Source organism: Patiria miniata, unplaced genomic scaffold (assembly GCF_015706575.1).
Source record: "Patiria miniata isolate m_02_andy unplaced genomic scaffold, ASM1570657v1 HiC_scaffold_5, whole genome shotgun sequence".
Classification (NCBI taxonomy): domain Eukaryota; kingdom Metazoa; phylum Echinodermata; class Asteroidea; order Valvatida; family Asterinidae; genus Patiria; species Patiria miniata.
The window spans coordinates 3,819,938-3,844,793 of NW_024037072.1; the positions used below are offsets into that span (position 1 = coordinate 3,819,938).

General features: G+C 41.0%; 2 protein-coding genes across 5 annotated transcripts; both read right to left on the reverse strand.

Moving 5' to 3' along the window:
- Positions 1–244: 244 nt before the first annotated feature.
- LOC119740504 (kinetochore protein spc24-like) lies at positions 245–14,930 on the reverse strand. Of its 2 annotated transcripts, none has more exons than XM_038215830.1 (6): positions 14,810–14,930; positions 11,748–11,961; positions 10,065–10,206; positions 8,778–8,882; positions 7,248–7,324; positions 245–582 (listed from the first exon to the last, which is right to left on the reverse strand). In XM_038215830.1, the coding sequence occupies exons 2-6, from the start codon at positions 11,938–11,940 to the stop codon at positions 473–475; spliced, it is 627 nt and encodes a 208-aa protein (XP_038071758.1). In that variant the 5' UTR covers positions 11,941–11,961; positions 14,810–14,930; the 3' UTR covers positions 245–472. The 2 variants fall into 2 exon arrangements, with proteins under 2 accessions (XP_038071758.1, XP_038071757.1); XM_038215829.1 differs by having other exon boundaries at positions 14,736–14,929.
- Positions 14,931–16,852: 1,922 nt separating this feature from the next.
- LOC119740505 (UDP-D-xylose:L-fucose alpha-1,3-D-xylosyltransferase-like) lies at positions 16,853–22,473 on the reverse strand. 3 transcript variants are annotated; one of them, XM_038215831.1, is made up of 3 exons: positions 22,273–22,473; positions 19,837–19,908; positions 16,853–18,783 (listed from the first exon to the last, which is right to left on the reverse strand). In XM_038215831.1, the coding sequence occupies exons 2-3, from the start codon at positions 19,901–19,903 to the stop codon at positions 17,756–17,758; spliced, it is 1,095 nt and encodes a 364-aa protein (XP_038071759.1). In that variant the 5' UTR covers positions 19,904–19,908; positions 22,273–22,473; the 3' UTR covers positions 16,853–17,755. The 3 variants fall into 3 exon arrangements, with proteins under 3 accessions (XP_038071759.1, XP_038071760.1, XP_038071761.1); XM_038215832.1 differs by having other exon boundaries at positions 16,853–18,750; positions 22,273–22,472; XM_038215833.1 differs by lacking the exon at positions 19,837–19,908 and having other exon boundaries at positions 16,853–18,750.
- Positions 22,474–24,856: the final 2,383 nt, after the last annotated feature.

Genomic DNA, 24,856 nt, shown 5'->3' on the forward strand with positions numbered 1-24,856 from the left:
TTTTAATACTGCTGTTTGTTTTCATGTCATATCCCACATCACAGCAGTCAAAAATTGCTAATTGGCTTGATTCCAGTTTTACCCATTAGCACTTGTACTACATTGTATTACATTGTGTTTATTCATTGAACAATCAATAAAACCATAGAGTGCTGAGGTGGTTTCGGGCGCTACAAGTGACTTAAGAGTTATCACAAAATGTTGTCATTCTCTACTTAAGATACTAGTGAAACAACAGGCAAAATGGGTCACAAAGCAGAAACATCTATCCAGATAATTTTATTATCTAGTTTCAGGCTATCTTGACATTTTATATACACGGCCGTCTAAAAAAGAGGATATTTACAACTGAAAACTTTTTTTCTGGTTTTCCTTCATAAGATACAGAATTAAGAGAATTTCAAAAAGGGACCAGCTTTTTAAAAAGTGGCGTCTAAAGTTGACAAAAGCCACTCTTAAGCCTTTTTTGTTTTTATGCCGTTGTGGATTCAATAAGGTCCCACAGATAGTTGGTGATGAAGAATTTGGAGTTCTGGCGGCTATCCAGAGAAAACGGTCTGACGTCCTTGGAAGTCGAGATGTCTGGTTACATTAAGTCAAGGAATTCACTTAAAAAAACCTCAAACATAATAAATTTCATGTTGGATTATTTTCTTTTTGAGGAATTGACTGAAAAGTCCTGGGATATCCAAGATATGTCGGTTGATAGTTTCTCTTCTAGCTCCGAGTCCGAAGTTTTAATTTTCAAATCACTCGATGTGCTTAGAAAATCCGATGTGTTTAGAAAAAGTATCTATGTATATAAAAAATATATATACACACGAATGTAGATACATTCATTAGAATATGACATCTAAAAACATCATTGCTCCACTCACTGCCTTTAAAAAAAAAAGAAGGAACATTCAATATTTGGAAAAAAAACAAAGTCTTGCACAAAAAATGGCCAACTTCTATGGAACGCCAAAGAGGCATTTAATGTGATCATCGAATCGGTGATACACTTTTGCAATCGGTGATGCATATTCACGATCGGTGATGGACTTTCGCGATCGGTGATGGACTTTTACTGGTGATGCATATTCACGATCGGTGATGGACTTTCGCGATCGGTGATGGACTTTTACTGGTGATGCATATTCACGATCGGTGATGGACTTTCGCGATCGGTGATGGACTTTTACTGGTGATGCATATTCACGATCGGTGATGGACTTTCGCAATCGGTGATGGACTTTCACTGGTGATGCATATTCACGATCGGTGATGGACTTTCGCGATCGGTGATGGACTTTCGCGATCGGTGATGGACTTTCACTGGTGATGCATATTCACGATCGGTGATGGACTTACGCGATCGGTGATGGACTTTTACTGGTGATGCATTTTCACGATCGGTGATGAACTTTCGCAATCGGTGATGGACTTTTACTGGTGATGCATATTCACGATCGGTGATGGACTTTCGCAATCGGTGATCAACTTTGCAATCGGTGATGGACTTTTGCAATCGGTGATGGACTTTTGCGACCGATGATCAACGACCCATCACCGATTGCAAAATCCATCATCGATCGCCAAAGTGCATCAGTTATTGAACTTGCATGCCGCTGTGACTTAGGGTTTCTCGTGTTGCCCCTAACAGTGATATTTGTTTACGGTGTTTTTGTGTTTGAAAGTGTCTTTCTCATATGTGAACTGCATTTTTTAAAAATTAATGTGCGTAAAATGTTTGTTGTTGGTGTATGCCGCTGTGGCTTTGAGCTTTGGTGCTGCCCATATTGCAACCGGTAAATGCCCAATCGATGGTATCCGGAATAAAAACACTCCTCTGTGGATGTGGCATAAACACAATGATTTGTTTTTATCCAATAAATGGTAAAAAGTTTTTTGCACCTGATGATTGATGGGTGGGCCATCGGAGACAGCATATGGCGGGGTTATTGGGGGGCCTGACCAGGCATCCAGGGGCCACAGGAATGCAATCACATCATCATCATCATCATCATAAATCCATCTAATAGCCAATCTTGGTATAGATATGTGGGGCCCTCTGGTCACTTAAGCACACTTAAGCGAGCACATGATGGACAGTACACAGAGGAACTTTCCTTGCAAATGTTTTTCCACCACCACCCCTTACATCCGCCAGTTATAGTGCTCCAAGGTTTCAAGAGACTATACAAATTACAAGGATTAAAATGTTCGCAATGTTTAGGATACAGACAGCCTGCTCCTCATATTTATGGGGCAAATGGAACCATTCAATCCATTGTTTTTCTATTTTGTTAGGCTAATTTGATACTTGCCGTAGCGATCTCAGTGTGTCACGAGGCTATGATGTTTTCCTGACTGAATGTACATCTGTGGGAAGCTATTTTTTGTTATTCAAGTTTAATTTGCATTTGTTGTCATTTATTGCCACATATATCTCATTTTCATATAGGCCTACATGTATTTCATTTATTGTCAAGCATATTGTGTATGCCGTGGCTTTGAGTTTCTTGTGTTGCCCACTACTGGTCGGGCCTGGTGTTGCCCCTAAATTGTGTTAATACGGTTATATGTTTTATAATATGTCCGTTCTCACTTACGAACTCCATTTTTTGTAATGTCCGTGAAATGTTTGCAGTTAGTGTATGCCGCTGTGGATTTGGGCCTTTGGTGTTGCCCATATTACAGGGAAAATACAACATTTGCAAACATCAAAAAATACAACTACCAAATCATTTTGAAATACCTTGCTGGACTGTTAGTGAATGACAGTGTAAAGCATCCTGTAAAATTGTGGCACCTGGTATACTGTCATTTTCAAGAAAAGTGGTATTTTTGTATCAATTTCCAACGCTGATCGGCCGATCAGCGTTGGAAACAACTGGCTTTTTTTTCAAATACTGGCCCCAATTGACCATCGCACTTGTTTGCAATCGATTACAAACCTATGAACGGGCACGAGCCAGCTAGACTGGTTCCCTAACCTTACAATTCCCCAATGTATGTAAATTGCTCTGTTTCTTCTTATATGGAGTCAGGGAACCAGACTACAGGAAAATGATCGTTTTTCTTGGTTTATAGCATTTTCGAACCCAAAACCTCAAAAAAGTCAGTGTAACTATATTTGCAATATATATCCAACCCCCCAATGCCATCCATTTCTGAAAATTACAGCAAAAGCAAATGATGTATATTCCCTTTAACATAACCATAACAATTAACAATTCAAACGGTATATGCCATATCACAGGTATCCGGAATAAAACACTCCTCTGTGAATGTGGCATGAACAGAATGATTTGTTTTATAATAGGCCTATACCCTTCGGGAGACACTTTAGCGTCACACATTTAGAGGCAAAATATTATCGTCGCAAATAGACTCGATTGCTCGTGGTCGAATTAGTAAAAATTACCCGGCGAATTAAGGTAAAATTGGAGTTACGGGTCATTAAATTTGGGGGGAAAATGTGTGCACTAGTTTATGGGAATGTTCCCCAAATAGCCAATTATGGGTTATTATAAGTTATTATTTTTTATCAATATTATTATTAACATTATTATTATTTGGGTTGATTATCACCATCAAGCAGCTCAGACGCTGAATTGCACAGTGATTTACAGTAAAAATTAAAATAAATTAAAAATAAACACATTTCACGAGAAATCGAAACACATACAAAATGCACAACAATCCATTATTCTCAAAAACATATACACTCGGATAATAGCAATTAAAATTGTATACATTTGAAAATCCTATGTTGAACTATTGAAAAGTCTGGGCTATTTCGAAATCTCTTGGATGAACTGGGATACTCCTTGAGTGTTCTACTCGATCTAAGATTCATAGTGTGCCAACTTTTTGATTGAGGAAACCACTCATTAAATTTGCCTGATTTAAAAGCACCTAGAGCAAAGTTTGTACACATAGTGGTTCTTCTATCATAAAGGTGATCCAGAGATAGAGTAATACAGCAAACTCTTTTGGATCGACTAAATTAGATTGGTCTGTTTGAGTGTAATGCTTGAGTGCCAAACCGGCGATGCGTTTGCTAGGACTGGTCTAACATAGGGTAACAAGTTCTTAGAGTAAAACCAGTTTCTTTCAGTTTCCTGAACATGAATAATTTTCTATTAGCTTTACCAATCATCTCAGCAATGTGTTTCTCATGTCCTTAAATTTGAGTCCGAGTATTTTTTTTACCAATACGTGATAAAAGGTTTTTGCATAATATGATGATTGATGTGTGGGTCATTGGAGACAGCATATATGGTGGGGTTATTGAGGGGTCTGAGCAGGCATCCAGGGGCACAGGAATGCAATCACATCATCATCATCATCATCATAAATCCATCTAATAGCCAATCTTGGTATAGATATGTGGGGCCTCTGGTCACTTAAGCACACTTAAGCGAGCACATGATGGACAGTACACAGAGGAACTTTCCTTGCAAATGTTTTCCACCACCACCCCTTACATCCGCCAGTTATAGTGCTCCAAGGTTTCAAGAGACTATATCCATTACAAGGATTAAAATGTTCGCAATTTTTAGGATACAGACAGCCTGCTCCTCATATTTATGGGGCAAATGAAACCATTCAATCCCTTGTTTTTCTAATTTGATACTTGCCGTAGCGCTCTCAAGTGTCACGAGGCTATGACGTGGGAAGTTATTTTTTGTAATTCAAGTATGATTTACATTTGTTGTTATTATTGCCACATATCTCATGTTCATGTATTTCATTTATTGTCAAGCATATTGTGTATGTCGTGGCTTTGAGTCTCCGCTGTTGCCCACTACGGTTTGGTGTTGCCGTTATTAATATAACCATAACAATTGATAAGTCGACCGGTTTTCCCTATCATTGGCAATGTGGCTATAAAACACCGTGATTTGTGCGTCGCCAGAATTTTTTTGCAGAGGGGCAAAACATTTTTCTCCCCGAAATACCTGGATTTTTCCAGCATATTCACGATTTATCATTTTTCGAGGGTGGGCATTTTTCAAACAATATTACTTCGCGCCCCTTTTTCTGTCTTCTTCCCCCATCTTTTTTTTTTTTTTTTTTTTTTTTTGGGGGGGGGGGGGCTTTTCCGGGGGGGGGGGGGAGCGCTCCCGTGCTCCCCCCCTTGTGACGCCCATGGGTGATGGTCTTTCACGATCGGTGATCAACCTTGCATGGACTTTTGCTATCGGTGCAGAGTGTTTTTTTTATATTATCAAAGTAAGTGGGTGAAAATATCCCAGCCACCCCCCCCCCCCCAAAAAAAAAAACCCACTTTCTTCAACTTAAATATGCTGTGATTTCTGGGCGACGGAGGCTGCCGGCGTCATGGGCAGACTAAGCTTTGTTTAGGTTATCGGTACATAGGTAACTGTTGCGGTTGTACTCCTATTGGAAAATTTTAGTGTGTTTTTATTTATACATTATTCAATATTTTCCTTTGATAACTCCGATGTTTAAAAAGACTGTGCACACCGGTGAATAAGTTATTATTCATTAGTTAAAGAATAATGTAACCAATTGGGTTAAATAGCGAATGTCTGTTCTGTTTGTGCACTATACAATTGACAAGGCCACTTAAGACAAGCTCGAAAAGATCTCGGAAGTTGCGGCTCGATTGTAGACCGTTGTAGCCTATACATCATGTACATGATGTAAAGGTATATGTTCTTAAAATTGAAAAGGATTCCATTATTTTGCTGAACGTCAGTTGGTGCATGGAACGCGTTTGCATGTGGAACACCCAATTTGTGAGCCCCCATGTAAAAACGATTGACCTCGATCGTGCCCCAATTCCACGACTGCAAAAAAAAATGGTAGCTGGTAAGTGGAGACCTGAAGCACGTGTTGTTGCGAGGGCTAAAGGGACAAGGTGATTGATTGCCAAAGAAGACATGGCTGGCACAAACCATAAAGCTAGCTCTATTTCCCACAGTGGTCTTAGCAGATTGAGTACCATGCTGCATTACATAAATGTACACATCGAATCATTGCTATTTGAAAAAACAATGATAATATTTTCTAATCTTAAAAATGATTAAATTCTAAATTTAATTCTTATCAAACACACACACCATGGTTCGAAAATTACATCGGTTACGCGGAAGTAAAATTTATCATATTTTCGCGAAAGGTATTAAAAAAACAGAAGAGCAAAATAAAGGCTCTGCGCATTTGCAATTAAATTTAAATTGCTCCAGAGCAAGGAACATAGATAAGTATAATACGTGCAAATGATTACGACGCAACACACAGATGCGACGGTCGCGAAAGTCCATCACCGTTTCGGTGATCACATTAAATGCCTCTTTGGCGTTCCTGTTTCGCCAAAAGCGGCATTTAATCGGTGATGGACTTTCGCGATCGGTGATGGTCTTTCGCGATCGGTGATCAAAGCTGCGATGACCAGTCGTTGAGTAAAAGTCCATCACCGATTGCGAAAGTCCATCACCGATCGTTAATATGCATCACCAGTAAAAGTCCATCACCGATTGCGAAAGTCCATCACCGATCGTGAATAAGCATCACCAGTAAAAGTCCATCACCGATTGCGAAAGTCCATCACCGATCGTGAATATGCATCACCAGTAAAAGTCCATCACCGATCGCGAAAGTCCATCACCGATCGTGAATATGCATCACCAGTAAAAGTCCATCACCGATCGCGAAAGCCCATCACCGATCGTGAATATGCATCACCGATTGCAAAAGTCCATCACCGATTCGATGATCACATTAAATGCCTCTTTGGCGTTCCATAAACTTCTAACTCCAAAGTTTCAATTTTCAAATCGCTCGATGTGTTTAAAAAATCTGATGTGTTTAGAAAAAGTATCCATGTATATAAAAAATATCTACACACACAAATGTAGATTCATTCATTAGAATATGACATCTAAAAACATCATTGCTCCACTGCCTTTAAAACAAAAGAAGGAACATTCAATATTTGGAAAAAAAACCAGTCTTGCACACAAATGGCCAACTTCTAACTCTGAAATTTCAATTTTCAAATTGCTTGATGTGTTTGGAAAATCCGATGTGTTTAGAAAAAGTATCTATGTATATGAAAAATATATATACAAACGAATGTAGATTCATTCATTAGAATATGACATCTAAAAACATCATTGCTCCACTGCCCTTTAAAAAAAAAAAAAGGAACATTAAATATTTGAAAAAAACCCAAAGTTTTGCACGCAAATGGCTAGGCAGACAAACATGGCTACACCACAAAAGGATACAGCCTTTGACTTCCTCCGGTTCACTGTTGAAATCCCAGGTCAGCTTTGTCGCAGCTTGGTACAGGCTCACATTATACCTGGATAAAACGCAAAATGAAAAAAAAATCGATTGCACTTCATACACATATTTTTAGTCGTCCCGAATAACAAATTCATCTTCAAGCAAACTTGAACACGCAGTACAGTTGGAACAAGCACGCTTTACACGAACATTTCAGCAGTTTAAAGCATGCAGCTGGAATGTTGCTCGCATCTTGGAATAGCGCAATACGCAGGGTGCGATATGGACCATGCAATACAGTATAATATCACACTGTTGTTGCCATGGATCAACCAATCAGAGTCGAGGATACAAGTTAACTTGAAGATAAAACAACATATTCATATCTGAAGGGTATTTTTTGTTTTGTTTTGTATTTTTTTTCTTCAGGAATAGGGAGGAACCACAAACAACTTTGTTCCTGCATTCCAAAATGTGTGGCTTCAAGATCCTCACCTATTAACTAAAAGTGACACATTGTACACATATACCATGTGAAAATACGTTTATTCAAAGCATTCAGGCGATCCACTGTCCAAAAAGGACAAAGAGAATGAGGGATATGACAGACATTTTAACACAATCCCAATTGTGAACCCCAGCAAAGATGAGGCACGGTTGTGCGCAATCAGACAAAATTAAATGTAGCACAGTAGCAGTGTATATTCCATGCCACACGTGAGCAAACCTGTTTGTGCACAGAGTTCCACGAGGCAAGTTATTCCCTCAGCAGTGTTAAACAAGAAACTGACCGAATTATTAAAACCACAAGACTCCAGGAACAAGCAACAAAACCTCTAAGGCAATTCTAGTCACCTTACGTGCATGTTGAAAAATTAAGTTTCCAGTGATTTGAGATTCCCGACTAGAAACCCAGTTTTTTGTTCTACCCAACCTTTCTTCAAACCTGTGTTGTAAAATATTCACCGATACGACATTTTACAATGCAAAAACTACCAAGTGAGAAAAGTTGTGTTCCCTGTGCTATTTTCGAGTTTCATCCCAAAAAACGAATTTTTTTGTGTAAATTGCTATTTTTCAAGCAATACAAAAAGTATTCACTTTTGAATGAGACATCGCCCAAAGAAAAACGGCCTACGTCTAGTGATCGAATTATTACTTTACAATTTCGAATGTTTTTGTGGCCAGACAATCATTCCGTTCTTGCGGGGTAGGCTGGTTCCCGCCCCACAATCAGTATCGATAATATACAGACCGGGATCCAGTCTGCTCGCAAAGCAGATCTGTTTGTCCCCCAAAACAAACCTTGTTTTCAGAGGTTGCAGACATCCAATAAAGGTGAAGAGGGGGTTTTGGTTGGAAGAAAACATACAAGTTGAACATTTATCATTTAAAAAAAAAACAACCCAAAATCGAGTTTGTTGAAGAGTACGGAGAACGCAACTTTAATTAAACTTGTCTAATAAACTATAAAGGGATGTTTCAGTACTGAAACTCTTGACTGTGAGGGGGGGGGGGCGGAGACTAACCTGGTTTTAGGGAGGACTTCGGTTGTCTGTTCCTTAACACTACCCCGGTGAGTCTCTAGTTTCACTTGCAGATCTGCCAAGTGATCCAACTCCCTCTGGACAGCTGTACATGACTATAGTTAAGACAAATCATTCAAGATGGCCTACATTTATGCTTATGTTAATTTTGACGAGAAATAGGTACACAATATGTATGGATAATTTTGCAACAGAAACACAATCTTTCTTGGCATCCAGTAAAGTTTTACTTACTCTCGTCTATAATTAAATTGAAACAGTTCTATAATATTGGCTTCAAGCATTTAACAAAAACATGAACCGGACAAAAAGTTGTACAGAACCTGTAGTCCAGAAATAATTGTTTCCAGCAACATGAGAGGTTGGGTCAAAAAATATAATTCAAATCTTCCAAAGATCGTACCAGCCTACGGCATATCACCGAAAGTGCTAAAGGTGTGTACAAGCATTACATTCACTGTGTGGACTTCCGAACAAAAGATGTCCACATAAACCAGGTAGCAGCGACATTGTGTGGACTTGCCCACGTCCACACAAGGTTTCCCCCTCTCTGGAAAACAGGTTAAGAGGCTTTAAGGGGATAGGTTTATCCGTTGCAAAATGAAGAGAAACACTCAAGGGAATCATAGTAACAAATTTGGATTGAAAGAGTTTTCACAGTGTGAGTAAAAGGAGTTTTTTTTCACAGGTTTTTCTTAACTGCACGAAAACAAAGGAATGTCCACACTAGGTATGTAACGTTAAAAAAAGGTGTACATGTTATCCTATATGACTGAGGACTTGGGACAATGGGGTGGGTGAGATAACAACGGGGCCGACGCTGCCCGAGGACCTGGGCACTAGTCCTCGAGAAGATTTTGTGTAATAACCTAATGGGAGCTGACGAGAAAAAGTTAGGGTACAAAGAAAAGGGAACAAAAGAAGAAAAGGGCAGGTCCTCATGAGTATAGTAAAACATGACTGGGTGTGTGTATGTCTGTGTTTTCATGAGTTGTCATGAGTTATCGTTCACAACTTGCGGGTTGATCAACCGCGAAGCAGGCGAGGTGTAGCGGGCGAGGTGAAGCCTCGTAACCACACAAACACTGTAAGAAGCATCGATAAAGAGTTGCTTGCAGCTGCACCATGTTACAAGAAATCTCTTTTGTGATTTTATGTGGTTCTGATCCTAGTTCTGAGAAGAATCGTTGGGAAACTCGACATTTCAGACGCTCTGCTCTGCCCATCAATATAATCGATTTTAATATGAGCTGGTATGTTTAAGGATATTGAACCTCCTGTTGGAACGAGATGAGTTTCTCTCGGCTCTTGGCTTTGTCGCTTTGGACCTCGGCTATCTCGGGAGACATTGCATCTTGGGATTGGTCACGCGACACGCAGGCTGCTTTTTGGTCCTTCATCTCCAAGTATCCTATTACAAAATGAAGAAGAATGGTCATCATTTACAAATAATTCACTCAAACGGAAATACTAAAACAGTGGTGGCACATGGGTTTTGGTATTGTGGTTCATTAGTTGTATTGTTGGGGCAAATTTGACAACAAAAGGTACGATTATGTTTGGTTCAAAATTATTAATTATTGCTCCTGTAACAATTTCCCTTTTAATCCATCCTGAAGTTGCAATAATGATGTCGAGAAAACAAATTTAAACACAAAAACTGTTCAGACAAAATGAACTTGCACAAATGATTGTTGCATGCTACATGCACTGTGCCAAATTCCTTCTCTAGCTTTGAATGCACTTACACTACATAATTTGACAGAGCTCATCTATTTTTGTTTGGATAAACTTGATAAACATAACCATGCATGTACGAAACAGCGGTTCAGAGCTTTGGTTGTGTCTCTTGTCAGTATGTACGGTGTACCCACGTAATTGTAATCATTGACAACCTACCACTATTGGGTTATGCCTGTATACTTAAGTGTGTCCCAAGTGATTGTGAGAAAAAAATTCACAAACTACACGGGTGGGGCTCAGACCCAAGACCTCCTCCTTACTAGTGCAGACATCTTACTGGAATTTGCATCATTCTACTGAATGTCAGACAAGTCGACCGTTGAGACAACTCGACTCGGGACAAGTCGACCGTTGAGACAACTCGACCGTTGAGACAGGTCGACCGTTGAGACAACTCGACTCGGGACACCTCGACCGTTGAGACTGCTCGACTTAATGGAAATGAATACCCGTGGAGCAGAAAAAGTTGCACAAATCTGTGGCAAGACCGATCACGGGTGCGGCGCGGGCATACTCGATGTACAGAGGGCGTCGCGTGGGGCCGGTGCGCCCCGCCCGCCCGCAAGGACTGGGCCGGGCCCGGCATGCGGGCACGTCGACCGGCGCGGCAAATGGGCGCACAGGCCCGGCACAAACGATGTCACCGTGCACGGTACGGCCACGTTGACCTACCGGGGATGAGATAAGTGGGCGCACAGGGCTGGCAAAAACGATGTCACCGTGCACGGTACGGACAAGTTGACCGGCAAAAGGGCGCACAGGCCCGGCAAAAACGATGCCACCGTGCACGGTACGGCCACGTTGACCGGGGATGCGTGCACGTGGCCTTGAAAAAAAACAACGATGTGCACGGGTACGGACAATCACGCTGCGCTATATCGGCTCTGTTATAGCTCCATGGTTATATGCAACAACAAAAAAGTCGTGTGTCATCACTCCCAAACGGCGATCAGCCGCCGTCAAAATCCCCGGTACTATTCCCGAAAGGCCGAAACTAGGCCCAAATCATGCGAGGCGACTTGTCTCAATGGTCGACTTGTCTTTCCATTTATCGCACATACGGTCGAGTTGTCTCAACGGTCGAGTTGTCTCAACGGTCGACTTGTCCCGAGTCGAGTTGTCTCAACGGTCGACTTGTCCGCCCCCCATTCTACTGACAACTCCAAATTGGATTAAAATCTTCCCTGGATGTTTCTAAAACATATTTACCTCGGATGATGTCTTTCAATGTCTCTTTCTGTTCCGTCTCAATCTGTTTCATCTCTTGTATTGTCTCTCCATACTGCGTCAGTTTCTTGGCGCTGGACTGATCTTCCAGACATCTGCTGATCTCCTGTGTAGCTTGGAGGACTTTCCGATCCTCAATCAACGTGATGACCTCCGAGAGGTTAGATGAAGCCATTGTCTTTTATTTTAAGAAAAACTGCAAATAAATAATTGTTTTTATTTGGGGGTTTTGGTAGTGTCTTTTATTGCAATGGCTATTTTTGCGGAAGCCATAACCCGCTTTTAAACGTTAGAGTTACAGAACTGCAATATAACGTTGCAAATTTAAAAGACTTTTTAAGAGATTTTGAATTCCTATAGGCCTCATGATTGAAGAGCTTTGATAGTTCAAAAGGATAGATGTGCATTCGGGGTGCTGAGTGAGACTAGGTAGAGAAACTGGAAGCAGAACTATTTTTGTTTGCCTTACCCCTACTAGAAGTAGAACTAGTGAACTACATCATGACATAATTATGGGGCTCCGTGCAGAGCCCCAGGCATAGTTCTAGGGGTAATCTTGAATGCTGTAATCTATTCCTTCTTCCATTGTACCGGTATAGCCATTGAAAATTAATGGGGGGGGGGCGTTGTCGCCCCCCCCCCCCCCCACTGAGATTTTGTGTTTCTAAAAGAATTATCATTGATCTACATGACGCCCCCCCCCCCCCCCATGAAATGTTCCAGCCCCCCCCTCTCCCAGCGCCCCCCACTGAAAAATTCCTGGCTACGCCACTGATTGAGTAGCCTTGACCAAGGCTATCAGCTTGTTCCCATATGAGCTTGTTCCCGCTACCGCACACGGCGCGCGCAGCAACACAATGTTGTACTATACCGTTAGCCCCAACGACCCTTGCGTGTGCTTTGTGTGCATGTATGTATGTACGCCCCACACTCACTTCCACAAACAGCCGTACAGTAAGTCGAGGCAGAAGATAGCCTTGACGCAACCGTGTATGCTGAATATAATTAGTTCGCGTTATGGTAAATAGTCTTCTCTCATTGGATAACGGCTGACAAAAATATGAATATTTATTAAATTGCATAATACGACCAAAGGTTTATAAACCAGACGGCCTGTGGTAACAATAATTATTGTAAAACACCCCCTTAAAATCTTAAATAATAGTAGAATAATATTTATAAAGTTACACATAGTTTGGGTCGAAAATGAAATGAAAAGGATGAAAAATTAGACCTTCAAAAAACGGCAAACGGTACAAAACTGCACGCCGGCAAAAACGATGTCACCATGCACAGAGGCCACGTTGGGGCCGTCCACTGTAGGCACCGGCCCGGCTGGCGCCATGCAGTGAGACACGCTGCGCTTTCACGTTCAGCGGCCAAAAAAGCGCTCACACTATTGAGTATGTATCTACTGCTGACTTTTTTTGGGGGGAGGGGTATCTCTCCTTCAGCAAACTTATTCTGTAAGACTGATTTTAACTTGTATGAACAACTTATAAGTTATATGTCGTATGTACGACTAATATATCGACAGGGTACGACATATTTCGACAGGGTACGACTAATATCATCGACAGGTTACGACATTTATGTCGACAGGGTATGACATATCAAACATATGACATAATGTCGACAGGTGCCGGTACAACATATATGTCGTGCATAAGTCGAGTCGACAGGGTACGATATATGTCGCATACGACAAAGTCGTATATATAAGTATGACTTAATATCTCGTGTGTACAAAATGTGAATTGTAACTCGTATGTTCGACTTGTTTGTCGATTATGTCGTACATACAACATATCTTGTGAGAACGACTGGTATCTCGTACGATTTACATCTACGACTTACATATCGTACGTATGTCGTAGGTACGACATACGATTCATACGTACGCGTTAAAATACATGTGTCGTACGTATGAGATGTACATGTATGTTGCACATGGTACGAATTCAGGGAGAGTTTTTTTTTTCACCATGTACCTGACAGTTTCGTATATTTCCATCCCAAAGTCAATAGCTCGTTTCTTGCACTTAATTCATACGGGTGCTTATAGATACGAGTTAACCTGCATTCGATTAAATGGGTACAATTTGACCTGGGTCCGAGTTGACCTATTCCCTACATTCGCTGTCCGGCAGAATAGCACGGGCAGGTAGCGGCGTGATAATGTGCGCTGTTGCACCGACAAAATGTCGGCGGACGGTCTTGAACTGTCCAATTCGCAATACATTGGAAATATATCATTTTGAACAATTGTTCACTCATATAGCGGCATATTTTATTTGTTTGTAATAAAACTGGAGAAATGGTTTGAGTGAACATACATGTACGCGGTGTATACAGTAATTTGCGGGTCATGAATATGTATATCGCGGGTCAAAGTTTACGGGCTTTGATTGGATATCGTGTAATATATGCGCATCAGAAATTTTCGGCCGATTTCGGTCGAAACTATAAAGAAACACATAAGAATTCGCCACGGTTGCGTCAAGGCTATCTTCCGCCTCGACTTGCTGTACGTACGGCTGTTTGCGGAAGTGTGTGTGGGGCGTACGTACATGCACACAAAGCACACGCAAGGGTCGTCGAGGCTAACGGTATAGTACAACTAGTGATTGTGTCGCGGCGCGCGCGGTGTGCGGTAGCGGGAACAAGTTCGTATGGGAACAAGTGATAGCCTTGGTCAAGGCTACTGATTGAGACGATATTTTTTATTAGCCCCACTAGTGTGGCCGTCGGTATGCTGCGCTTAGGTTCAGCGCAGCATACCGACGGCCACACTAGTGGGGCTAATTTTTTATATGAACAAAAAAGTGGCACAGAAAATTTTCTTCGATCCGTACTACTAGTCGTAGAATCCTAGTTAAGTCATGTAAGTCGGACTACCCTAGACTTTGTCATGTTTGTACACAACCGCTGAAGTGGCATCAAGTTGCAACATTCTCTCCGAAAACCTACCTCTTTTTTTAACCTGTTGAAATTCCTTGGAAAACACACCGATTTTGCAATCAAAAATCGTATTCGTAACGTACACTTTTTCAAACGAACCGCGCCATCTTTTGCCTTCCCCTATGGCTAGAGGCTGAGCACAGGTGGGAATTTTGATAATGTGGGATTCGCGATGCAAACTGAACGCCTTTCAAAAATATAATTCCTACTTATGTATGAAACACCCGACAATAGCGCCCTCTTGGGATGCTTTACAATTTGTATACATGGATGTGTACAGGCTGTGTGGAGGACTGCTCGCACCCATCGCTCTCAAATCAAACGGGGTTTGGTTTCAGGCCATTGTAGGGGGGTACAGGCCAATGCTTATAATATGCCATATCACATTCCTCGGCTTAAAGCATTTTGTGGGCCATGAACTTGTGGGTTTGTAAAAAAAGAAGGGTGGATTGCAGTATAGGAGGACTGCAAGCTCGTATTTGTGAAACTTCGGCCCACAATAATTTTGCTCTATTTTTGGCGCAGGTATCATTGTTTTTAATGGCGACGGGCTGCGGGAGGACTACTTTTAGGGGTGACTATTTTTGGATGGAAGTTTCTCCCCCCCCCCCCCCCAAAAAAAAAATAGAAGCTGAAAATAAAAGATGATGAAATAAACTTTGAGTTTTATGTGTGTCTCTCAACTTGAACACCATGTTTGGAGAGTTTTGAGTAGTTTTCCTGAATTTTGGAAGTGGGCGTATTTAGCACTGGGGTCTATGACACTTTATTTGCTGGTCTTAAACCAACCGCAGGCCGAGGTCATCTTGTTGGTTTACAGCCAGTTTTTTTTAATTAATGTAATTCAAATTGGCTTCAACTTGAGGAGTTTTCCAAAACTCTTTAAAACAAAGCTCTTTTCTTTGACTATTTTTTGTACGCTAAACAGACCTATAATATTCTCTGACAAAAAATAGTGTCGCGGGGAGGGACTTTTTGTCGGTGTACCTAAAATAAAGCGCCCCCAAGCATCAAATGATCCCCTATATAGCGCAGGCAGTATAGAATGACGTCATTTCAGTCACGTATAGCTAAGACCATTGCATATTAACACTTCGAAATCCGACAAATTCCGTAGTGTGGTGATTATCATGTGCACCTATACGCGTAAGGTCCCTGGTTCGAGCCCAGGCGGAATCATTTTTTTTCTTTCTTCTAAACAGCACAAGGAAATCATTATCTCTGGACGTACAGACCCGAGATATGTACTGGGCGTATTCGAATCTCCGTTCTCGAGTGACTCACGAACGGTGTTCTCGGGTTGCCCATATGTGAACGTGCGTGTGGACGGCGCAGCTGGGCGAAAAATCAAGATGACAGCCGTTATATTAAAAAAAAAACCGAAAGAAAAGAAGGGAAAACTTATTATCTTACAAAAGTAATTTAAATCCATAAATGGACATCACTAATTTTTAAGCCATCAGAAAACGATTAACATATCCTATAAGTCAAATTTAGCGGAGAAAATACTGAAGCACTAGCTGAAACAAATCATTAAACACTTTGAATTTTTCAGACCAGTCTCATACGGTTTGTGCACAGGGTGTCACTGTGTCAAGTGATGTCCACGTATATCGTAAATCTGACAAGTCCACTCTGTGATCATGTACAATGATACCTAAAGACATGCCTGTATGGGGGTCTACCCGATGTTCCCCAATACTTTGTTCCCAAAAATCCTTAGGGTTAGGGTTATAGGGTTGGGGAACATATAGGGATTGGGAAACCATCGGTGAACATAGGTATGCACCCCCTGTATGTAGTCATTACAAAAACATTGGGATGAGGGTGCATGCAATGCCATGTCACTGACATGGCACCGCATGCACCCGTCACCCCGAGGATGTCACATTTTAGGGACGTCACAACGCAAAAAAAAACTGCTGTTGGCAGAAAATCCCATCTCAAACTAGTGCATCATTTCAGGTGGTCGACATCTGTTAACGTTGCCAACTTCTTTTGTTCTCTACGATTTGTTTCCTCCTGTGAACGATAGCGTTTCTATAGACCTTTCTTTCGTTTGTACTTTGAGCGCCATTTTGTATGGGCTGCTACATCACACAAAAAGACATAAATTTAAGCCGTGGTTGGCAACGGTTTTAACACCAAGAAATGCATATTAACACCTTTATTACGTAAGACAGCGTTTGCTGGTTATTTTGTATTGATAAAAAATTAATGATTATGTTTTAAACGTTAATAACAATTCTTTATTTTTGCAACATTGACCTCCGTAGTTTGCCAACCCGTGGTTGGTCAAAAATTGCCAACCGGCCTGTTGGCAAAGAAAGGTGATCGTTTTATAAGGTCTTCCGAATTGTGGTACCGCATATCATATAAAATATACATGCAACATTTACAACATTTCAAAATATACATTTACAACATTTCTGTGTAATTCATAATAATGACTAAAGTAAGTAGATTGCTTACATTTTCTGTACCAATATACCAATATAATAATGGTACATTTCGTATGACCATGCACCAATACACTCTAAAAAGACCCCAGTCACTGAGATTCGACACGAAATCCGGATTCTATTGGTCATGATACTTTTCCGGGTCAAAACGACACTTCTCTGGGTCAAAATGACCCGGAAAATTAGAAGAAGTGTCAATTCGGCCCAGAAAAGTGTCACGCCCAATAGTACCCGGATGCCGGGTCAAATTTGGCCCATGATTTATTTCAGAGTGTATAAGGGTCGGATGCGGTAGGCCCAGCTAAGGACCGTCGGAGGACCCACGAAACACGAAAGCTCAGCTGTGTAAACGAATCCAGCTGCTACTGTTGTCGAAAATAATTTCATCTTTGAAATGATTTGTTTAATCAACCTGCATTTTCAAAACTTTAATCCGCCATATGCGTAACAATGCAGATGGAATTTATAAAAATATTATGGACATCATAAAAGCTACCGGTGCAGTCATGATTACATGCACACACTTTAATTGTCCGATCGTTGAATATAATGTTACCAAGAACCATGTCAAGAACCAGCTCGCCTTATGGAAAGTAAGATGATGACGAAAAGTAGGAAAAAGGCACAAGAAAGCGCTAAAAGCAACGGCTCTTCGTAACTGTCAGAATCTCCCGCAAAATCTTTGACATTCACGAGCCACATGTCCAATTCTTTGAACTTCTGCAATTTGAGGGGATGTCCGCGAATACTAGCGGCATGCATAACCACCGTCGGATGGTTTTGTTTTTGCCACGATGGGTTGAAAAACGCAGCTCCCCACGGAAACAGGTCCGGGTCTAGCATCTTAATATTCATATGCACTGGTTTATCATCTTTCAGTAGATTGTTCATGACTGTTTGATCCGGGTAGAGCAATCCCCATTTCTTGTAGTCTTCCATGACTTTCACCCAGGTCCTCACAAACTGGACCGTGGCAATAGTCGGCTTCAGATATATGAACCCAGCACAGAACTCAATTTCATTGATTCTTCGCGTCTGGTTATGCGGCCGTGAGCCTCTAATGAACATGTCATAGTTTCCTTCAAAGTAGGGAAAAGGATCCCGGAACCAAAAGGTGTCGGAGTCGGTAAACAAAACTTCCAGACCCCGCTCCAGAAGAGACAGAATATACGCCTGGCGTTTGTTCATTATCCCGAAGTACTGAGCGTTACCCCGTCTGGACTCCATGGCGTCCATTTCGCCAGAGCTGGTCCTCAGTACGTTCACTGCTGGGTCGCCTTTGGTATACTTCTGCAGTTCGTCGTAAGCCATCCCATCCTCTGCGATGACCGTGGTGTCGACGCATACTCCAACCTTTCTGACGCTTGCGAGCATGTTGAGAACAAAATCCACGAAGGCCAGATTTGCCGTGGTCAGCATAACCACGCCTGGTTTCTTCCGGATGATGCAATCGGGCACTGGTCCGTGGTTCGTGAAAGGTAGGCCTACGTCATCAGTAACTGCGCCAAATTGCTCCCCAGTGTTTTTTTCCGTGGAGTTCCAACCACGAAATATCATGTGTTCTGGAAGTAATGGGAGGACAGTTTGAGAAAAACCTGCAAATGTATATGGATTGGAAATCATTATTCATTTCACTAAGAGGAACAAGCAGTGACGTAAATGGGTCAGTGATGCCCCCAAATCCTGAAACTTTCCCAGACGTTGCAAATACCAAACGCAATGGGGGGGGGGGGGGTACCTTTCAAATATATGCCCTTGGCCGCCAGCGTATTAAGCAAAATTTGATGAATAGCCTCCAATCCGATACCAGACTTTGAGAAATTGATATTACTACCATTCGCATAGAAATATACTTTCCCGTTTAACTTTTTTAGCCAATGGAATAATGTTTTCGTTTGATGCGCCTAATTAAACTTTTAAAGTCAATAGAAGATCATAAACAATCCGCCATTGCGCTCAAAATCGAAGAGGGGACCAAAGGAATGAAAAAAAAGATTTTTTTTTATTTTTCCATCTTAAGTGTCAATTACTGTATTGCTCTATTTTCGTTTTGATGGCACGAAAAGATTTTAGATACAATTCCCAAATTGCGCTGTTTCTATTGCGCAAACCTCCATTGACAAGAGTAATTTCACCAGCGAAAGAGTCAACCCAGCGAACTTTTGTATTTTCGCCCTTGAGGGGGCAGCTGTACTTACGCAAGGAATCTGTGATGGTAAGCCGTAGCCGATGAAAGTCGTGACTAAATGACTTGGCTGGCAGTAACTTAGGCCAAGTTCGCGCAAGGACTATAGTTGACCAATGGTTAACTAACGTTTGCCCGAACTCTGTCTAGTCGACGGTGGTTGACTACGCTAGTCGACTATTTGGAACCAGCCTATGGGGGTTGGTTGCTTCGCTGGTAACCTATAGCCGCGCGCATTTATAACGCTAGCAGAGAGCCATGATCCAGAAATTTTGCGATGACATTTTGACCAGCGTTGACTAGAGACGTTCGCACGTTGCTATTAGTGCGCAGGCGTAAGGTACGTCACAAATCAACCACTAGTCGACTAATGGTCCTTGCCCGAACTTGGCCAATGATTTAACGCAGATGATGAGTCTAGATTTGTTTAAAGCGTTTCACTGAATAAACCAACCGGGCTTACCGATAAACACGATGACGACAAAAGTCAGCCCAAGGAAGAGGATCTTACAGACTTTGGCGAGTTTCATTCTCTCTGTATTGATAGAATGAAAACAAAATGAGTTTAGTGAAATTCAAAATAACGCTCAACTCTCACGTTTCGACCTTCCTTTAATTATATGAACGCCTTTAGTCTAGCTACCGACTCCTTTCTTTGTTCTTTCCCATAAACAATTATGTTACTGATTCAAAATAAACCGGCGATGTTCTTCAATGAACTTTTTTTTCTTCCAACAAACTGTTAATATTCTTTTCTGTTTGCCTTTAGCAATGTTAGTGATCAATGGACCGAAAGCTGATGTTATTCTCCCGGCACTTGATATGCTATTCAAAATATTCTGTCGATTCTCTTCATTAAAACTTTTTCTGACAAATTACGTATATTTTCTTTGCGAGAAAAAGTTGGGTTTTTTGTGGCAACTTTCCGTAAAAAAAGGTGCTTTTCATTTAATTCCAGGTCCCCTCAGTTGTGCGCCTCCAACCCACATATGGGCGGGGGTATTGAATTATCGTCGGGCTGGACATTATTTTAAATTTGCAAAGTGATTATTTCATAATAAAACCTGGCTTCTAGCAGTATCCAAACACATACACGTTTAATATAGAATAAGTGTAAAGCCACATGTCATTTCCAGGCCACCATACAAATGTACAGGTTTGACCTTTGTACCCTGCGACAAAATTCGCATTGTGTAGTTCCAATAAAGCAACATACTGATTAATTAGGCCGCATCCGAATCAACAGTCTAGAGCTAGGTCTAGGTCCGCGCCCATTGAAAATACGCGGGGACGCGCTGACAATAGACGTAGCCGTAGCTCTGCAAGCCCGTTTCGGGCACGGCCTAATCCTAACAATCTGTCTCCATCGTCCGATTCAACAGCTTCTCAATCAAAAGTAAATAGCTTTTGTATGCTACAAACATAACAAATAAAAACAAAAAAATCGGGGTGGCACTCGATAATGGCACTTCTTATTTTTAGGCACATTTATCACTTTGGCTCCTGTGTTAATACTACTGTATTACTGTACTACTGTACAAAATTTCGCCCCTATACGGGCGCTTTAGCACGACAATCGATTCTGAGTGTATGATTATTCCTCCATGGTATGATCCACACAACTGTATTATAACTCCAGGTCTAGTTTAGAAAGTCGTGAAGTGCATTTTACATTTTTTCCTTTATGTATTATTTGTGACCTCGACCCACTAGTAGCAGATTGGTCGATGATATAGTACATGTAGTTTAATACAAACCGGCAAGCTGCCTGTAATATTCACGCATGAATAAGCTCATACAGCACTTAACAATACATACAAGTAGTTGGGTACACAAGTGATGACTCATACAGCAACTGCTCGACACACCGGGCCATGTTTTCACAATAGGGCTATAGAAAAAGTAGTCAGCTTTTGTGGAAAACACCGTATTTACAACTGCCGTACGCTAAAACCTACTCCATACTGGGCCACTAAATTTGAGATCCACTTTGTTTTGCCAGTCACTGTTGCATCTGACATCCGTGATTTTATACTTCTGATGCACTCCTTAATGCAGTCGCCTTCCAAGAGTGATATTGAATAGCAAACTACTACCCAACAAATAAACAAATCGTTTGAAGTCATTCCTAAAAATACTTGATTAATTAAAATGAACCAGGTCATACAACAGACGCGCTCAGCTTTCACAGAGATCATTTTCCTTCATGATGCATACACAACATTGGGTGTTTTTTTTTTTTTTACCGATGTTTATTTCCTGAACTCAGTGAACGAATAGTGCCGTATAGGCGCTATTGATAAAATACATCCCTGTGCATGCACGCTGCGTCCAATGTGTAGGGTTCGCTGGGTCATTATAAATTTAGGTTCCAAAGTGTGACATTGTTCCTGTCCCCATTGCCTCGGTATTTTGGAATTTGCCATTCAAGTATCATTTAAAAACGACTTCAAATTATATTTTATTTGTTGGGTCGGTAGCTTCCTCTTCATATTCATTCTTGGAGGACGACTGCATTAAGGAGTGCATCAGACTTATAAAAATCAGCTTTATAAAATCATTTTTATATAAATAAGGACCTTCATGGGCCTCACAGCCCTGCATTTGTAAACAAGGTGATAATTTTTGAAACAGCTTTCTGAAAAATCAGTTTCATGTCACTCAAAACATGCCAATCATGATGTCCTTCACGTGTTCGCATTTTCTATTTGCGTCAATATCAATGGAACGCAGTTCAGCTGTACTATTCCTCCATGGCTAGCTGTACCCACCACCGTAAATAATCAAGCATTCATAATATCCCAATAATCTCGGAGAAACTTTCACTCGCATGAATCATGGTCTTAACTTATTCCAACCGGATTCAAACCTGCATTAGTGAAACAATAAAACAAAATACCTCAAACAGATGCAATTATCGGACGCCCATTTCTCCTGATACTGATCATCGTTTGTACAGTATAGGACGCGGTTTCTACTCTAGTTAGACCGAAGGTTGCTAGCAGCAGCACAAAGTCAACACGGGGCTAGCCTTGGTCAAGGCGCTAGTATAGTTGTTATTCATCCGGCCGCAGCGCGGTACGGTAAGCGATATCCTCGCTAGCGCTATGCATGCAGTGCATTAAAAATACAGCGCGAACAGCGACCTCACGCGGCCACTATTTTTATGCAAATCAGTCGGACAACTGATTTGCATAAATCAGTTGAGGTCGCTGTTCGCGCTGTATTTTTAATGCAACTCATGCATATAGCGCTAGCCAGGATATCGTTTACTGCGCTACGGCCGGATGAATAACAACTAGCGCCTTGACCAAGGCTAACAGAGGGCTCCCTTTTTGCTTCCCAGTATATGGCAACGTTATAGATATCCACCTATGCCAATTTTTCATCGACTATTTAATTTGTTCTCCAAGTGTATCGTTGGGATAATTTTGATTTAAGGGAAAACAAGACTGCGACAGTCTGAGAACCCTAGTGTGGTCCCCACAGTGTGATAAATATTCATGTCGCGGAGTATGTGATTGGTTAAACTTTGTGGGGATTGACGATGTCTGCTCCATGCAGAAAACAAAATTGCGAACCGAAGATGTAAGATGACCCAAAATGTCATCAAACAGTCGTCTATAAATCAGTCACTTCCAAGACAAAACCTTCAGCCAATCGCCTTCTGGGATATCAACCTTGCACCTGCTGGGCATCCGATGACTGGCCACAAATCCCGACAAACAAATCTAGTTTTAAAAAAAAGAGAGAATGACTATATATATTTCACTAATTGATTTTCATCAATTGATTTAAATGTAGATTGGAATATAAAGACAAAGCCTTGAGCATTATTGGTGTCATATCGCGTGAGAAAAAAAGATGATCAAATAAAAGTTATTATCGAATATTACAAATTCCAAAAATAACTTAGGATAATGTTGACATGTGAAGAAAGTAAGAATTTGTGAATGGAAAGTAACTAAAGGTATCCAAAATGAATGAATCAATCAATAAATAAATAAACAATAGCTAACGCTAACTTACACAAAAATAGACTGAAACTTAAAAGTCATACTTGAAATTCAAGACACAGATAAGAAATTTCCTCACGAACCGAATATTGCATTTGTAATATAATTTCATCTCAGATACATACCAAGATATACAAAAGCCATTTAAAGCTATATGGCTGTGCGTTTATCACAATAACTTGTTTTTACCAAAGTTATTTTGAATTTTTGTGTAGTTCCACCCATACAAGACGTCCCCAGCGGTTGCTTGTTTTCTCTAGAAATTTTTGTTTGTGTTTTTCTCCAAGGTGACTCAAAAACAGAGGTTTACCGCAGTAGATCCCCCAGTAAGTCCCCTAGAAAGTGAAAATGACAGTTTGTTTGGCCGCAAGTCAGCCTGTATATCTTAAACCACATTTTGACAGATAAGAGGTACGAAAAATAATTGGTTTCGCTAATAATCACTTGGGGAACAAATTAAGTTGGGAGGCAATAACAAAGTGGGTTTTTTTTCAGTTGAATAAAAACTGCGGTGTTCGTGTGATTCGAGAATGGCCCAGCTCTCTCGTTGATTAAACAAAAGCTCCCAAAAGGATGCATTCTGCTAGAACTTGACACAGATTATGATATGAAGCACCATGATTGGGAACAAGGAACTGTAGCAACAATTCAATTAATATTTCACAAAAGAGATATCGCTAAGAGTATACAGGCTTAAGCTTACAAGATAGTACTTTGAGACAATGAGTCTTATTATACGACTGTTTTATAGTCTGTTTTATGCTATCTGGCAAATCAGCAAACCACAATGCAGCAGGACCTGACAAGCGTAAACCTAATGATAGGACTTTAACATAATCTCGTATTATTGACATAATCACGTAACTTTGCGTAACTATCAAATCTACTCAAAAAGAGATCAAGGTCTTCAGAACCAGAATAGATATCTTTAAAAATTGCGCGGGGGGATAGACTAAAACAACAAAATTATACAAATACATATACCTATAAAGACGGGGTCTACCCGGATGTTCCCCAATACCTATGTTCCCAATACCGATGTTCTCCGAAATCCTTATAGGATTAGGGTTTGGGTATAGGGTAAGGGTTTCGGGGAACATCGGTATTGGGGATTGGGGAGCATAGGTATGCACCCATAAAGACTATCCCCACCAGTGGTTCTGTGCCCCTCACATGTCCCTCAGCATGTTGTGCAGCGGGGTTTCAGGTCCGGATCTTCCACCATAATGTTATGGCCGTGTGGCAGCGCGGTACAGGATAGGGGATCGACACAACAATTCAATTCAATTCAATTCAATTCAAGAAACATTTATTTCTTACTCCTTTAGAAAAATACATCAATAAATAAAAGATATCTGGTACACAGCAAAATAACGAATTCGATAAATATGAACAGATAGACCGCTTATCATAGTATCTCTGCAATTCTAAATCTCACTTACGAATCCACTTGACCGAATAGCTTTC

What these genes read in the sequence shown, in the direction of transcription:
- LOC119740504 (XM_038215830.1), bottom strand. Translation starts at nt 11,940, where the DNA reads ATGGCTTCATCTAACCTCTCGGAGGTCATCACGTTGATTGAGGATCGG. An exon ending in TCGTTCCAACAGGAGGTTCA is followed by an intron (nt 8,883 to 10,064) that starts ATATCCTTAAAC and finishes ATAGTCATGTAC; the next exon opens with AGCTGTCCAGAGGGAGTTGG. An exon ending in GAAGTCCTCCCTAAAACCAG is followed by an intron (nt 7,325 to 8,777) that starts GTTAGTCTCCGC and finishes CGTTTTATCCAG; the next exon opens with GTATAATGTGAGCCTGTACC.
- LOC119740505 (XM_038215831.1), bottom strand. Translation starts at nt 19,903, where the DNA reads ATGAAACTCGCCAAAGTCTGTAAGATCCTCTTCCTTGGGCTGACTTTT. An exon ending in TGTCGTCATCGTGTTTATCG is followed by an intron (nt 18,784 to 19,836) that starts GTAAGCCCGGTT and finishes ATACATTTGCAG; the next exon opens with GTTTTTCTCAAACTGTCCTC.